The sequence below is a fragment of the Diabrotica undecimpunctata genome, chromosome 6 (genome assembly GCF_040954645.1).
Source record: "Diabrotica undecimpunctata isolate CICGRU chromosome 6, icDiaUnde3, whole genome shotgun sequence".
In the NCBI taxonomy this organism is placed as follows: domain Eukaryota; kingdom Metazoa; phylum Arthropoda; class Insecta; order Coleoptera; family Chrysomelidae; genus Diabrotica; species Diabrotica undecimpunctata.
In genome coordinates, this window is record NC_092808.1 from 1,266,774 (window position 1) to 1,284,287 (window position 17,514).

The window sequence follows — 17,514 nt, forward strand, 5'->3', positions numbered from 1 at the left end:
CTATCCTCCTTTAATGAAACAACATTTTTTAAACAATTATATACGCCAGAATTAGGCCAAAAGTAAATTACCCTCAGTTACGGAAAATTGCCTAACTTGTGGCGCTGACACTTTTCCGCCCTCTACATACTTTCTATAAAGTAGTTGAACTAATAAATGTCACTGTCGATGTGAAGGTGAAGAACTATGTTGTCAAAAACAAATTATGTCTATATATAAAAAATGAATCCAAATAAGATTAATAAATAAACGCGAAATTTGACTTAAAATTTACATTTTAATTAAAGAAAATAACTTATTTAATCGTAATTAAGCTACTTACAGTTAAAATCGTCTAGCAGCCAGAGTTTAAACTTAGTGTCAATTTAGTTAGGCTCGTTCTTCTTTACTTTAAATATTGTAGAATAAAAATGACGGCCCCTGTGTCCCCCTGCGACTGGCAAACTACCAGGAAGCTGGTAAAGGAAAGAAGTCAATATTTGTTGGAAACAGGGATGTGGAGTGACTGCCGCTTTATAGTTGGTGCAGAGCCAAATCAGCAAGTTTTGGAAGGGCACAAATTGTTCCTTGCCATGTCAAGCCCTGTCTTCGAGGCGATGTTTTTCGGAGGAATGGCTGAGAAAGATCCTATCGCGATATTGGATGTTCAACCTGATGCATTTAAGGCCCTTTTAGAGTAAGAATAAACAGTTATATGGATCTTATGTATCATAATGTGTGGTGATTTTGTAGGTATATATACACTGACAAGATTAATCTTACATCATTTGACCAGGCGTGTGAATTGTGTTATGGAGCAAAGAAATATATGCTTCCTCATTTGGTTGAAGAATGCACAAAATACTTATGGTCTGATTTATATCCTAAAAATGCATGTAGAGCATATGAGTTTGCTAAGCTCTTCGAGGAACCAATGTTGATGGAAAAATGCATAAGGGTAAGCAAGTAATCTATTAGTTTTAAAGTTTTGGACCTCATTGTTACTTTATTGTATTGCTGAAATGTCTTTTCAAAGCATTTGTCTCTTGGTTATTTTATGTAATATATGTCATTTAGACAATACTTTTTTGTCAAATGAGAAGTAAACAACAGATTGTGGTGATCATGAGAATATAAGTTGACAAGTAAGAGATCATATGAGGGAAATTTGATTTGAAGCAGTCACAATAGCATAGGAGATAAATGGAATAGAAGGGACTTTTATTCAAAAATTGGTGGAATAAGGCTGTTATGTTTCTAATGTTCAAAATACAAAATTCCTCTTTAAAAGTATTGTAAAGCAAATATGAAGTTAAAAGGTTTTTGATAAAAATATAATGAAAAACATTTGAAAAGAAGAGAGTATGTTCTTCTTTTGATAATAATAGCACAGGATGAACCATACCAAAGAAAAATGTCCACACTATTGTATTTTGATAACTATTTGTGATCAATTGTCTGTATTATAAAGATGTTCTGTTTATTATGTAAAAGAAAATAACTCTTTTTTTTAGATAATATGCAACCAGACACAAGAAGTTCTCCAAGACAGTAGTTTTGATGAGGTACAGTTGACCACTATACTAACAGTATTTGATCAAGATGATTTACACATCTTCTCTGAATTGGACCTATTCTTTGCAATTACCCGTTATGCTGCTAGACATACTCAAACATCAGGTGCGAAAGTACCCAGACTAGATGGTATAGGTAATTGTGTTTCACTTTACTAAACTACAAGGTTTGTTGTATGCAACAATGGCCTGGATATTCTACGTTTGTAGAGTAGGATTGTGTGATAATTTTTGTCTTTTACTGCACATGCATTAAATAACTACACTAGGAAATAACTGATAAGAATGTTCTGAGATGTTCTGTAAAAAACTATAATATAGGATAGAAGAAATGGAAGAAATTAAGAAAATACTATGTTAAAAATTATAAATAACGACTATAATATAAAGAAATATATATCCTGAAAATGTCTACAGTAAAATCATTTTCATGCTAAATGTTATCAATATCTTATTGACAAAAAACTGAAAAAAAAACCATAAACTTCTAAAAAATCTACTTCGTTTTAGTTTTGTGTGATTTTTTGTGCTTAAACACTACATTTGTCAATATCAAAACTTTCCAAGATACAGGAAATTCTACAAAGCTTTCTATATCATACATGTCTCATAAACATGACTTTTGCTTTAAAACTTTAAACAAACTTTTCTTAAACTCATTTTTAAATGTATTGGGGCTATTTTACAGCACTTAACTATTATATCTACTTCACAAATTTATTCTGGCAAGAGTTGAATAATAAGAGAGTAATAAATAAATTAAAAAAAATGTTTTGTGTTATTAGGGTGAGTTTATTCTTTTGTATTATTCACACATCGTAAACATCAACTAATAAATGCTGTAAAAATCATCTATGTGGCTTAAAATATTGTGGGAATAATTTACAATCCTCAAATTGGCCAAGAATGACTGTTTGGAAATTGTAAATGAGACATGCTGTATAGATATTATTTTTTGCTACATTATTGCATGCTGTCCAAGTGCTGACACAACCAGTAATTATTCGTCACTGTAAACTATAGAAGAAAAAAATGCAAATTTGATCTTTGTGTAATAAAAGTGTTATTCAATAGCAAATGCAACAAGTGAAGCCAACAGCAACCACCCAACAATCAGAGATGCCATAATGAAAATTCGATTTTTGACCCTCTCTCCACAGCAATTTGCCGAAGGTCCGGGCAAGTCAAATTTGCTAACAGAATCAGAAAAATTCGCTATTTTGATGAACATCTGTAGTCCTAGTTCTGCAGTTTCTATGCCTGACGGTTTTTCCACTTGTTTGGTGCAGAGAAAGAAGAGGAACTCTGAAGTTTACCCCCTGGTAAGTGTTTTTAAATTGCTTGTTTACGAGATGAAATTGGAGAATCTGTAAGAAATATTCGTGTCCAAACAATTTCAAAACAAATTCAATTTTATGGTAGTAGTACAGATTAAAAGAAAAAAAATGCATATTATCAAACAAAAAATTCTCAGCTCCTTTATTAGATAGAAACATAAACTTTTTTTTTTATATTTGAGTACAACAACAAAATTTCTGTTTGTAGTTCCCATGAATAGCCTGTTTTCTAGAGGGTGTTTAAGTTAACATCTCAAAAAAAAGGTGTCATATGGGGGACAAAAATTCTCAGGATTAGTACATTTTGAAACAAAAAAGTCCAACGGAATTACTTAAAAGAAAGTACCCTTGCAAGACAATCAACCACTTTTAATCAAAAATTAAAATCAAAAAACAAAATAACGGACATTTGAAGAAAAAGTTAAAAATAATCGATTTTTTTTTAACCAATTTTTGAGTCAAAATTAATTTTTTGCCTTTTTTTTCTAAAAAGTGGTTGATTGTCTTATCAGACGCTTTCTTTAAGTAATCCCGTTGGAATTGTTTGTTTCATATTTGCCAATCCTAAAAAATTAGTGTAAGTATAAAGAATCCAAAACTATGTCGAAATATATATATATATATATATATATATATATATATATATATATATATATATATATATATATATATATATATATATATATATATATATAAAGTAGTTAGGTATTATTGACTGACACGTTATGTAAAATAAAGTTTTATTTTGAGGTTGCAGTCATTAATAGGGCAGGAAAGTAAAACTCTTTGTTCTTTATTCAAGCTTTCGCAAAATTTATTTGCTTCTTCAGGATATGCTAAAATATGGTATCAGTAAATACAACGAAATTAGAACTAAATAGCATTGTATAAAACTAGTAAAAAAACTTACAACATGAGGTTAATCCATTAAATTTTCAAATTTGCAAAACATTAAAACTTAACTTATTTTAAAAATTATATAGTTATGTAAGTACAATATTCCAATTTAATTTAATTTTGTGAAAATTCATTTTGACATTGATTGTTTGATTTATGTCAGAAAGACACTCGTTTCTGTTTATTATATTTTTTGTTGTTGATAACTAGCTCTTGATTGTTATTATGGTTACGTACAAAGTGGCGCCAAATATGAATATTTAAATTTTTTGAAATTCTAATATTTATAGTCAGAAAATCTAATATTGGAAAATTATAGTATTAATTTTCGTAAGACAGAATGTAATTATAGATATTGCTTAGTTTATCAATATCAGTTTTTTTATTAACGCATTGATATTTATTTATGCATACCATTTCTAAGAATTCTCTTTTATTTAATTGGTTTTCGCGTCTTAATATATTAGTTTCATTGAAATTAAATGAATGATTTTTATTAATTGCATGATCTATTAATGCACACGTATTTTTATTATTTCTAAGGTCACTTTTATGTGATGTTAGTCTGCCTATTAGATTTCTAGATGTGTGTACTATATATGCCACTTTGTACGTAACCATAATAACAATCAAGAGCTAGTTATCAACAACAAAAAATATAATAAACAGAAACGAGTGTCTTTCTGACATAAATCAAACAATCAATGTCAAAATGAATTTTTACAAAATTAAATTAAATTGGAATATTGTACTTACATAACTATATAATTTTTAAAATAAGTTAAGTTTTAATGTTTTGCAAATTTGAAAATTTAATGGATTAACCTCATGTTGTAAGTTTTTTTACTAGTTTTATACAATGCTATTTAGTTCTAATTTCGTTGTATTTACTGATACCATATTTTAGCATATCCTGAAGAAGCAAATAAATTTTGCGAAAGCTTGAATAAAGAACAAAGAGTTTTACTTTCCTGCCCTATTAATGACTGCAACCTCAAAATAAAACTTTATTTTATATATATATATATATATATATATATATATATATATATATATCTATAATGTTTGGAAAGATTTCCATGGTTAGTACAATTTTCCCTTCTTCTTGCCACATAGTTTTCGATCGCATTTTGGGTATTTTCTTTATCTCTTTGTAGTTTTGCCCTGTTTCTTCTTGCCAAAACATTCCTACATTCTTCATTGAACCAGTCTTGCCGTCTTTTTATATGCTCTCTTCCTATACACTTTTCCGCTGCTTCCGACATGGCTGTCTGTATGGTCTGCCACTCTTCATCTATATCCTGTTTGACTGGATTCTCTAGTTTTTTATTTATTTCTTCCTCTAGTCAGTTCCTTCTAACAGGTTTTGGTATTATTGGTAGTTCTTGTTTTAGTTTTGCTATTATTAGTGTATGGTCACTGTTGGTATCTCTCTTGGTATTCTCACTGTTGGTATTCTCTGTAACTCCTGCAATTGATTATTGCCTTATCATGTTTGCTTTCAATTAGGACACGATTTATTTGATTTTTTATTGTTCCATAAGGAGAAGTCCATGTTACCTTATGAATGTCTTTGTGATCAAACCTTGTGCTAGCTACCTTCATTTTGTTCTCTGTAGCAAATACTATTAACTTTTTCCTGTTTTTATTTGATTCCTTATGTAAACTTCGTCCCCTGGTATTCTTCTATATATTTCCTCTTTTCCGACTTTTGAATTCATGTCACCAATGATTATCTTTACATTGTATTTCTGTATATTCCCTATTAGGGTGCTTAGCTTTTTGTAGAACTCTGTTTTGGTTTCTAAGTCTTTATCTTCAGTTGGCGCATGTACATTGATGATACTTATCTTCCTATACTTTCCTCTTATTCTCAAGTAACATATTACGTCTGATATTGGTTTAAAATTTACAACTGCTTTGTTTACTTTCTCCTACACCATGTATCCAACTCCAAAATATCTCTTGGTCCCCCCACTCTTGAACAGTGTGCTCTTTCCTATTTTTATTATTTCAGTTCCCAGTTGTTTCATTTCTTGCAGGACAAGGATATATATTGTATATTTTTTCATAATTTGGTGTAAGTTTCTTAAAGCTCCCTGCTCAATAATATATAAATAACTATATTATAAAAACGAATACATTGAAAACAAAAATATGTAATCTACAAATCATTACAACAAAGCAAGTTGAATGGTATGCTTAAAAAACGGGTAAAGATATTCCAGTAAAACCTACACCCTCATCACTGAATCCATTGACAAGTCAGGAGAGACATTGGTTAGGTCTGTGATATGGAACATCAAACTAGCAAGTACTTTTGGTAACTCTATTAGCTATTTTAAAAGAGAACAGCTCAAGCAAGGCAGGGCAACAAATATGGCCAGTTAACAGCTTAAAAAGAATGATTGCATCTGACATTATCCTGCGATTTTCCAGAGTATGAAGCTTACATTGCATTAGGATATCTTCATAACAGTAAGGACTAGTGAATAGCATACAAATCAATTTGTATTGGGGTACCCCAGTACCCTTTCTACAGTTAAATAGGCAATCTACAGTTAGTTTTATATAAATAATGAAAAGGAATAAAAGTAGTAAAGGAAAAACAAAGAAAAAACAGTATCCCATCAAATATATATTAAATGTGTATCAAAAATATAAGTAGTTCATATAATTTAATAAAACTATCAGTCCTATTGGCTACCTTTAAAATTGTGTAAATCAATCCAATCTTTGACTTTGTTTAAAGACTCTTCTTGTGGTAGGTCCTCTATTTCAGGTTCTTCATCAGTATCTTCCCAAACAGTTAAAAAATCCTTAGCAAATTGACTGTTGACATTTTCTAGAGAGTATTTCTGTTCAAATTTTTTCAGGAATTTCTTTTCTTTGCTAGGATTCTTCTCTGATGATTTTTCTTTGGCAACAGGAGTATCTAAGGAGAATTTTATATCAGAAATTTGCTCAAAATTGGTGGCATGAAGGTCCACTTTTGGATTTTCAACTGTTTTTGACCACTCAAACATCTTGAGTACAGGTTCATAAGTGTCAGGTTGTTCTTCATAGACATTTTGTTGAAATATTTCACCAAAACAATTAGAAGTGAACAGGCATATGTTGTCTTGAATGTTTAAGATTTTGCATCCTGTCAGACAGTGTTGTACCTTAGGATCTAAGTAATCTTGAACCACTAAAGGTGGGTTTTTGAGTTTAGTTTGCACTAAAGTATCTTTCAAATTAGGAATATCATATGGTAATGAGTATGGTGAATCACCTGTAAATAACACTCTGTTGTCGTAGCTTTGTCCAGACACAGTCAAATAAGTATCACAGCCTTTTATGGTAAAATCTATGTAACAAGGAGCATTTTTGATGAAATGTGAATAAAACGAACTGTCTTCAAAGTCCCGAATATCAGCTCTATACAAATAATGGCGAGATGCCAATATTAAGTCATTTCCTATAATCACAAAGTTGTACATTGGATTGCAAGGTAACAATTTAGGCTTAAAACTTCCACTTACACTTTGCGTCCTTATATCTAATATATGCACTGTACTTCTACTCATAAGAACCACTGTCTGATTATCTAAAAAGCGAAACTGCTGAAAGTTATCAACATCACTGTCAAGGTCATTCTTAAAAGTATAAAGTGAGGTGTCAGTCTCCATATCTCTAACTGAGAACTTCGCATTGGAAAAAACAACTCCCAATTTAAAGTCTTCACTTATCATAGCATCAAAAATGGGTTGTTTGTATGGTCTGCTGTACTTTTTTGTCACTGTACCCACATTATCACATCTCACAGCTGTCACTTTGTTTTTTTCTCTTAAAACTAAATAGGGCCCATCACTGGTTTGTTCTGATCGTATGCCATAAATAATACTCTCAGCAGTAAAATTAGTTTGAACAATATCATCTATAATGTTTGTGTTTGGCACCCTATTGATACATAAGTTGTTCTCCACGTCTGGTCTGGCTAAATAATCAACATTATTATGTTGGAAATGTGCAAGATTACCGCCAGTGTAGTAATGATTGTAGTCACCCTTGTATATGTCTTCAGGTTCCTCTTCATCATAGTGATCAATTACATACTTTGGTATATACATATACTTGTGTCCATGGTACTCTTGTTCATTCACACGGACCTTGTCATACCTCATATATCTGTCCCGCCGGGCCCTTAGCGACGAATTGTAATGTTGCTTCTCTTTAATCATCTTGGTAACTAAATCCTCAGACGTTTTTAGCGACTTATGTATGGGATATGGCAGCTCTACAAAAACCGGTGAATCCTTTCTGTCAGTTCCTTCAAACAAACTATCTTCGCAGGAATCTAAGATTGAAGAATGTCTGAAATTATGTAGGGTGTCAGTATATGTACACGTATTATTTTTTGTGGAATTGTCGAAGAACATTTTGCACGTTTTCTACCAAAACTCGGTCAAATCTTTCAGATGTATTAATGAGGTTATGTTCTTAGTTCTTATGTCAATAAAAAGAATCATAGAACACTTACTAGTGGCTAAATAACTGTGAGAACGTTGACAACCTATCTTAACACGGTAACTGCTAACGTTGTTCTCAAATGATTTTAATTTCAATTTATATAACAAAAAATAATATACAATATAAAATGGAGGACGACAGCTGAGTTTTAAGAAAAAGTGTTTAAATTTGTAAAACTTCAGAATCTCTATACATTCACAATTTTTTTTCTTTTTAGCAAGCTAATCAATTGATTAGTTTTTAGCTTTTGTGTAAATGTATAGTAATTGTGCAATTTCAGAACTTTATATCCTTTTTTCTTTAAATTCGTAGTTGTGGACTTGGTTTTTCGTTACTGTATCCTTCCAAATATTCAGTGAAAAACCTAGTTCAAGAACATAGTTTCATAATGTAATGTATTTTCAGGCTGGTGCATCAACTGTGGATACTTCTCGTACATCAATGATTAATCTTAATTCCATTTCCGAAATGGGAGGAACGGAATTTTACAAGAAATTGTATTGCAGCAGACAAGTGATGCATATAGCGGAGTGCATGAACAGCAGCGGGTTGGATTGTAACGTAACCTTCAGCTGTGACAAAAACATATGTTTGCTAGGAATACAGGTATGGCATTTATGCGTCACACACAAGTTTTATGGTAATTATGACGTGATTTAATTGTTCAGGTACCGGCCCAGATCCCGACGGACGAAGACAGATCACCCGCTCCCCACTCTTATCCGGAAATATTGTACGCCCACTTATTGGACGCAGACGGAAGTCGTTTGACGTACACTCACTTGACGAGCCGAGTTAAGTACAGATCATTGATTGAAATAGTTTTCAATCGACCGGTTTATATTCAGAAAAATAAGGTAAGAATATTTTATATGCAGTAACAGGAAAACAATAGATCACATGCAATAAGTCAGTTAAAAAAAATCCATAAGGAGCGCTTACGTCGAGGTTTAGTATTAAATCATAACCTCATATATTATTCCTCAGATTCAGATATACACATTTCAATACATTTTTGCAGATTTTCAGCCATAGTTTCACAGTGTTTAAAAATTGTGAAATTAGTGAGTTATTTAATTTTTAGTTTGATCATTTTTGGATAATGGATATTTCAACGTTGAAAGATTTTTTTTTTATGTTCTGTTTCATAGTTAACCAATGGAATAACGCAAATTAAATCTTGTCTGTCTTATATTTTCCAAGTTTAAAACAAATTTTAGTTGATAAATAGTAACAAATCACAAATATTGTAATATGTAAAACTAATAAATAAAATAAATGCTGTCCCACCAGTAATTCAATTGACTAATACAGGTAGATCTATAGATAGGAAAATAATTTACACAAAGTGTTTTAAAATTACAAATCGTACTACAATTATAAATTATTTTATTCATATATGGGAATAATTTAGAAGAAATTCTATTTTTCAGTATTTTATGTTTTTTTTTTGTCAATCCTATAATATTTTCAACAATGATTCTACGATTAGCAATGGCTCTGGTTTTTATTATTTCTTCTTCTGTTAACTGAGTCCCTTTTTTAAATGGAAGTATATTTAAATATATTTTCGTTTTTCCTTTAAAAGATCTGATATATCAAAAACCCTGTCCGCTAAAATGAATTCTCCTCCTTCGATAAGCTCTAAAATTCCGCATTTTACTGTAATTTTTCTGTCTGAAATACTGGCTCCATAAAAATCAGATACATATAGAATTTCACCTTTTTCAGATCATCCTATTGGTATTTTAAAGGTTTTGGTTTCGTGATATGTAGAATATATTGCCTGTTGTATAATAGGATCATTGCTTCGATCTATTGGAATTTCGGTACGGAGAATAATTTTTTACAGGTCTTCTGAAGTTGTTACAATGTTCGAAAAGTTATTTTTTTTAAGCAAGTATAATGAATCTTTGTCCACTTAACACCACAAATATTTTTCGGACAGTTCAAATGTCTATTGCAAAAAAATGCTTTAATGAGTAAAACAAATTTAAATCTATATTTCATAAACGTTATTAACAGTTCGTTTTCTACTGAAAGAGCACTATGAATTTTTATGTATGATTTTCCAAACTCATCAACAAATGTAAATAATTCCGTGAAAAACCAGTAAAATGTTTCTTCTGACAAAAGGTGATAAGAAATTAATTGAGTTGTAATACATGTTTTTGACCTCTCTGATTTATTTTCATTAGCAGGTGTCTCTGTTGAATCACACTTTTTGTTTATCATTCTTAACCGTTTGTAATAATTCTCTTTCTGTTTGCTCCTTTTGTTTGTTTGGTAGGAATACTGCTGCACAAAGTCTTTTTCTATATCTATCATTTCTCACTTCTCCCAGAGTCCTTCGCTGGTGTCTCCAACTTTATTTTTGGTAAATTTACTGAAGGTACTGCATCTTTTTTTAAGGATCCTCCATTGTTCTAGAAAAACAAGACAATGACAATGCAAGAAATTAGGATAAGTATTTTTAAACTTACCCATATCTGCCATGGTATAACTTTCATTTGAAAAGAACCTGGAACAGATTTTTGTGTGCTTGCTGATACTTTTTTCAGACATGATACCCATCGTATTTGGAAAGCTTTATTCAGAGCGAATTTATGAAACTTAATATTGTCAGTTTTATAGGAAACTGAATTACATTGTGACATTGTGACTTATTAAAACTTAAATCATTCACAAAATTGCATACCAACTAGGAAACGAGTACCAAACAATGTAAATAAATGGCAGAATAAAATAAGGTTATGTTTTAATACCAAACACTGACGCCAGCGCCACCTACATACGTGTGATCTATTGTTATTTATTCTGTGGTAAGACCATGAGGTCAGTACACGTGTTTTTGTATATGCGTGTGTATGTGCGACATCGTGTACATCAGTTTTGAATTGGTCCGTATAAATGTTAACGTTATTTTTAGGTGTACAAGATCGGAGTAGTTTTGAACAAGCCCGGTTGTTATCCAGTGGCGTCCTATCCAGACCAGTCAGCGGCGCACGGAGTTGTATTCACGTTCGCCCAAAACCAGTCAGGCGAATCGTTACGCGACGGCCTGGTTAGATCTATAGTATTTTCTATCTCGCCGGGCTTCGGAGGCAGCTTCAAAGCTCCAATATGATGTTTTAAGAATTCTTTGTTTTAGTGTGATAGATATAAAACAGGCAACATTTAAATTTATTTAAATGACGTACTAATAGTCAAATACGAGGTGATGTGAAAAATTATTTATCTGACTTGTGTAATTTTTGGTGCAGACGGGGACCTAAACGCAGAGAGTGCTCATGGCTGTAGGGATATCACTGTCTGGACATACTTATCCTTAAACAATATATCGAAGAACATAACAGAAGAAGAAAATGTTCCTCCCTTCGACAAAAAGAAAACGAACACCCGGAAAAGAGGAGAAATAAAATGTTGCAAATGGTACCCCCTTAAGATTTAAATAGGCAAAATGCCTTCACTCCCAGAATTTAATTTTTCGTCTTTTTTACGTTCTAGGCTAATAAAAAATAGGATTTAGCGCAATTTTAATTTTAACCCTCAATGACGTTTTCAGGGTACAGGGCGAGGGGGTGGGGGACTAGAATTGCTCAGTCTTATTTTTTAATCACATAGAACAAAAATATATCGCACGACGTCTCAGGAAAAGTCCATCTACGGTTTCGAATACTTTAAAAAGGTACCACGAGACAGGAAATTTTGTACGAAGTCCTGTTCAAGGACGACCAAGGTCTTCTTCTTATGGTGCCTGTCCGTTCCGAACGTTGGCGATCATTTTGGCTATGATGGCTTTGTTGGTTGCTATACGGAATAGCTGTGTTGAGGTCTTTCTATACCATGCTCTCAGGTTAGCAAGCCAGGATATTCTTCTTCGCCCTGGGGCCCTTTTTCCTTCAATTTTACCTTGCAAAATGCTTTGAAGTATCTCATATCTGCATTGATTTCTCAGCTTACGGCCCTTCAGAATTCTTCTGTATAACCATAGCTCAAAAGCCTGAAGTTGTGATCTAGTTTCCGCCTTCAACGTCCACCTTTCTACTCCGTACAGAATCACTGAGAACACGTAAAACATAAGGAGCCTTATTTTTGTTTCTATGGTGAGGTCATGGCTCTTGAACACAGAACTCATAGTCAAGAATGCACTTTTTGTCTTTCCGATGTGACATTTAATCTCTTGAGTATTGTCCCACGACTCATTGATTATAGTTCCCAAGTAGTTGTACTGTGAGACTTAGCTTGGTTTTGCTGGTGTTAATATTCTGTCCATATGTTCTACTTGTTTCCGCTATTTTGTTTATTTAGTTTTGCAGCCCTTCTATGGTATTTGACAACAATATTGTATCATCTGCATAACGCAGGTTATTAAACTTGACTCCATTTATTGAGATGCCTTCATCAATATCTTTTAGAGCCTCTTCAAAAATGTGCTCCGAGTACAGATTGAAAATCAGTGGTGAAATTATGCATCCCTGTCTCACTCCCCTTAAGATTTTGACCTGATCTGTATATTTTCCATCTATTCGAGCCCCGCTGATTGATTTCAGTACAGCTTAGCTATTATTTATAGGTCTCTTACATCAATCCTTGTCCTCTTCAGCATTTTCATCGTTTGTTCGTGCCTGACTTTATCGAAAGCCTTCTTGTAGAAACTGATGCAAGCAGTAATAAGAGCTAGAGGTAGGAATACTCGTTACTGGTCATGGATTTTTATTTAAAAAGAATTGTTTAAGCAATTTAAATTAGCATTTAAGTTTAGAGTAATATAACCGTATTTACCTAACATTAAGCATTTTCTTTTTCGCAATTTTCTCAGCATAAAAACTTAAAATTGGCCATTAAACATTGTTAAAATAAACTCTTCTTCACAGAAGTGTTCCAAAGAATCAAAGAAAATTCCAAAATATTCAATATTTTTGTCTATGAGTGTATAATAGATAAGCTACAAAAAAAATTGTTGGTGAAAATGTCATTTTGTTTTTCATTCTAGACTACTAATCTAATACTACCTTAAACAAATGCATTCATCGAACATTAAACCGACGCATTTAGGGTGTAGCCTTTTTATAGTACTACAATAGAAGTATTTTGACTAACTGGTATTCACATTTTTTAGTTCACTGAAAATGCGGACTCTTAAAGTGTGCCAACTAAACAGACACACATTCCACGTTTAGCAGCGCCCTCTATGCTGCGAAATATTCACCTTATTCTCGTATGTGTATAGAGACTTGACAGGTAATCAATTCTATCCATTAAATATCTTCTTCCACTGATTAGACTAATATTTTCTTCCAGTGATTAGTATATTATTAACCAAAAGAAAGATTCTGGGATACTGAAAAGGTTATTTGTACATTTTACATACAATTTTAACAATATTTTTGCGTATTGGTTCATTTAAGTTAACACCTGTTTTGCACAACTGTTCGTTGACAGTTATTTGATAGATTTATTGATATTTTAATCTTCGTGTACACAAATAATAATATCAAGGCGATATCACACACAGTAGAGACTTGTATTACAATCAATTGCATCAGTGCCACATTTATTTGCGGTAAAGATTAGTTTGGACGGTCTCAACTTCACAGTTAGCGGTGTAATACCATAAATACGATGGATTGGTCGTATATAAATTCAATAATGATAATAAAATCACTACACATAATATTCATACCATGAATTTCAGTTTTCTGGTAAAACAATCACTAGAATACATACAAATTTGTCTACTTCTTCGACTGAAATTTTTTTAACGGCTTTGTCGTCGTATTAATAATAAAAACAAGTGTTTTTTGTGATATTTTAATAATTCTCTATAAATTGAACCTATTACTTTAATAATGCTGAATTATACGAAAGCTGGCAACATTGATTTTTGTCGGAAAACGCTTAAATTATGAGGTGTAGGCATAAAGTATCTCAATCGAATATCAAAACTGGCAGTAAATTCAGGTTTGCTCCCTTGGCTTACTTTTATTACTATAAATATACATTTTAGTGAAACTTGTTGCCTGTTTCGTATTTGTTTGTATTTGTTGTTACGCAGATATATTTATTTTTTTAGATGCTTTTTATTTTGTAGTTTTCGTTCATACATATATATCACATCACTGTATTCTTTATTTTTTAAGTCTATTCGTTGTAAATAAAGACATTAAAGACATTTGTTGTTCATTTTAAACCCTCTGGTATCACAATTTCAAATAGGCAGTATTGCCAGTTTTCCGACTTTCTTCTTAGATGAAGTAGATGACATTGACGTTTGATGATGCAAACATTTCTGGGATAATGAGCACAGAGCACAATGGAAAGATGTCGTAATAGTTATGGAAGAGATTACAAAAAGAGGAAAATCAAACAAGCCGCCTTCATCTTACTAAACGAAAAGAATGTGCTCAAATTCATCAATAGAGTGTAGCAGACTCTAGTTACTGACACTGAAAGAAGAAGAATATACATTATTGAGTTGATAGGGAATACACGGAAAGATCAGAATTTGATATCAATCCGAGGGTACACAACATCTCTCGGAATATCACTCAAAATATAGCTACTGGCCAACACGATTGACGCCAAGTAAGTCTTATGTTAAATTGGCTTTTGCGACCCAGCGCCAATCCATAAAATTAAATCTAATAATTTAAAAAATGTTTGAAATCAACTTCGGATTGGAAATCAAAAAGGTAAAGCAAATGCAAAATGTAATTCTCATTACGATAAACTGTAATTTAATTCTTCTTGTATGTAGGCTTTAAAACCTGTTTCTTCTTTAATATTAGCCTCCTAAATTGTTTAAATTATCGCAATATCTTTTTCTTGGCCTGCCAATACTTCTTCGTCCATTTGGTCACTTATCTCGTGCTATTGCTATTATCCTATCCTCTGCCATTCTACTAATGTGTTCGTTCCACTCCTGTTTCCGTTTTGTCACCCATCCATTTATGTCTTCTATATTTCATGCTCTTCTTATGTTTTCGCTTCTCTCCCTATCCAACAGACTTTTCCCTGATATTCGTCGGAGTATTTTCATCTTTGTTTTTTCTAGTAGTCGTTTCGTTTTAGATATGTCAGGTCTTGTCTACGCCGTGTATGTTAATATAGGTCTAATTGCTGCTTTATAGATTCTTGTTTTTGTGTCTTGTCTTAGGTGGTTGTCATTCCAGATTGTGTCATTAAGAGATCCCGCCGCTTTACTTTCTTTTAAGCTTTGTTGTCTTACTTCTTTAACATCTCCGTAACTAGTTATGTCTATTCCCAGATATCTAAACCTTGCTTCCTGCTTATTATTTTCATTAATTTCGATTTTACATCATAGTGGTATTTAGGTTGTCATACATTTGGTTTTTGACGTGACAACGTCTTAAATTAGGTTGTGGCTCGGAGTCATTCATAAAAAAGTGTAACGCCCGCTCACGTCTGTTACGATGAGGCACCGAACTAGAGAGAGGCTCGCCGGACCGGCGAATGCCTTGCGTCTCTCTCCCACTCAAACATGATCGGTCCGCTGCGCGCGCAGCACTAGAGAATTAGGCGCGTTGAATCGGTGCGTGCTTGTGTCTCTGTCTTTCTCGAGCGTTCTTGGCGTTCAAGACACATTACAGCAGAAACACTTCCTTTCATTTCATATTTCTCCTATCATCGTCCTATCCTCAACAAAATCACTCAAATAGAAATTAGTTAAGTTTAAGTTTACATGTACAATGTTTTAGTAAACAAAATATATTTCTATAGTTAAAATTTGTGCAATTCTTATTTTCATTCAATTCCTTGTTCTTATTGTGCAATTTAATAATATTCATATCAATAAATATTCTACCGAGAAAAAGACGTTGTCACGTAAAATCTTCGCCCGTAAAACCGACTTTACAGGCAACCGATTTTTTTTTGCTGATATTCTAATATTGTATTTGTTGGCTGTTGTATTGAATATGTGTGTTAATCTTTGAAGCTCATCTTCTGTCTCGGCGATTAATGCGGCCATTTGGATTTCTTTGTTCCCCATTCTGTAACCATGGCCTTTACTTACTGCTTGTATTATTTCGTCCATTATTATATTAAAGAGAAGTGGGCTTAACGAGTCAGCCTGTCTGACTCCGGTTTGTACTGATATACACTGTGTTAGTTTTCTATTTATCTTTGCCTGTATTCGATTATGGAAGTAGATGTTTTCGATAGTTTGTATAAAATTGATTGGTATGTTTCTTTTATACAGTAGGTATAAGACGTCTTCGACTTGGATGCGATCGAAAGCCTTTGTCAGGTCTATAAAACATAGATATGCTGGTTTATTGTACTTAATGGCCTTTTCTGTGATTTGTCTTAGTACAAATATTGCGTCTACGCAAGATCTTCCGGATCTGAATCCTTGTAGTTCATCTGATAAAGTTGTTATTTTATTGATTTTGTTGATTAGGTTAGGTTAGGTAATCTTAGAAAGATTACAAGAGCAATCTAAAAATAAACACCATGAAAGAGGTTACACAATATAGAAATCTTGGTAATGACTGAAAAACCGCCAGAGACAACCAGACAGAAGAAATATAAAGAAGAATTGATCTAGTTTGGGTTGCTTACTGCAGAGTGAAAGACACATTCAATAGTGAAATCCCTATGAGCGTTAACAGAAAGGTATACAATTAATGCGTGGTTTCAATTATAACATAGGATCCAAAACGCTTCCTCTTCTTCAAGTTCTGCTCCTATTGGAGATTGGAAATCGTTCTGGCAATTATAATTTTGCCAATTCTGCCATTTCTTTCCGTTGGTTTTTTATAAATCTCCATATTTGTATATGTGTACCATAGAAGTACTTTCCATCCTTTTTGTAAACTGTTCCCAGTGTTCATTTTTTGTTCTTCTTACCAACTGATTTGTTTTGTAATAAAAGCCAATATAAAATAATTTTAACTTAGTTTCAAAACTCTATTAATACTAAATTTCAAGATACGCCACTGGCTCAGACAATGCCGCTGCTACCACGGAACACCAAATAGAACGCTAAACAGCTGTCAGACGCGTGTAATGGCGTATTTTGTTTTTATTCCTATTTCTACTATTTTTATCTTTTTGATAGTGACCGTGTCAAGTTTTTTCGAGTTTTTATTAAAATGGGACTAAAAAAGTCTGCAAAGCCTGCTTTATCAGGCAGAAGGATATTAAAGCAGTTAAAAAACTTGACCAAAGATGCCGGTGAGTACAACAAA

At 32.5% G+C, this 17,514-nt stretch overlaps 3 protein-coding genes across 5 annotated transcripts in view; 2 read left to right on the forward strand and 1 right to left on the reverse strand.

Annotated features, from left to right (window-relative positions):
- The first annotated feature begins 167 nt into the window (after positions 1–167).
- LOC140442988 (BTB/POZ domain-containing protein 3) lies at positions 168–14,474 on the forward strand. 2 transcript variants are annotated; one of them, XM_072533979.1, is made up of 7 exons: positions 168–676; positions 733–937; positions 1,494–1,689; positions 2,628–2,875; positions 8,705–8,905; positions 8,968–9,156; positions 11,229–14,474. In XM_072533979.1, exons 1-7 carry the CDS (start codon positions 411–413, stop codon positions 11,424–11,426), a joined length of 1,503 nt encoding a protein of 500 aa, XP_072390080.1. In that variant the 5' UTR covers positions 168–410; the 3' UTR covers positions 11,427–14,474. The 2 variants fall into 2 exon arrangements, with proteins under 2 accessions (XP_072390080.1, XP_072390081.1); XM_072533980.1 differs by having other exon boundaries at positions 1,494–1,659.
- On the reverse strand, positions 6,413–8,281 carry TAF1C-like (TATA box-binding protein-associated factor RNA polymerase I subunit C-like). Its single transcript, XM_072533978.1, has one exon. It carries the CDS (start codon positions 8,206–8,208, stop codon positions 6,484–6,486), a length of 1,725 nt encoding a protein of 574 aa, XP_072390079.1. The 5' UTR covers positions 8,209–8,281; the 3' UTR covers positions 6,413–6,483.
- Positions 14,475–17,314: 2,840 nt separating the features above from the next.
- Positions 17,315–17,514, forward strand: part of NFAT (nuclear factor of activated T cells 3) — a 229,011-nt gene continuing 228,811 nt past the window's right edge. For both annotated transcript variants that reach the window (XM_072533975.1, XM_072533974.1), the window contains exon 1: positions 17,315–17,500. In XM_072533975.1, the coding sequence (XP_072390076.1) occupies positions 17,419–17,500 (82 nt within the window). In that variant the 5' untranslated portion in view covers positions 17,315–17,418. The remainder of the gene's footprint in view (positions 17,501–17,514) is intronic.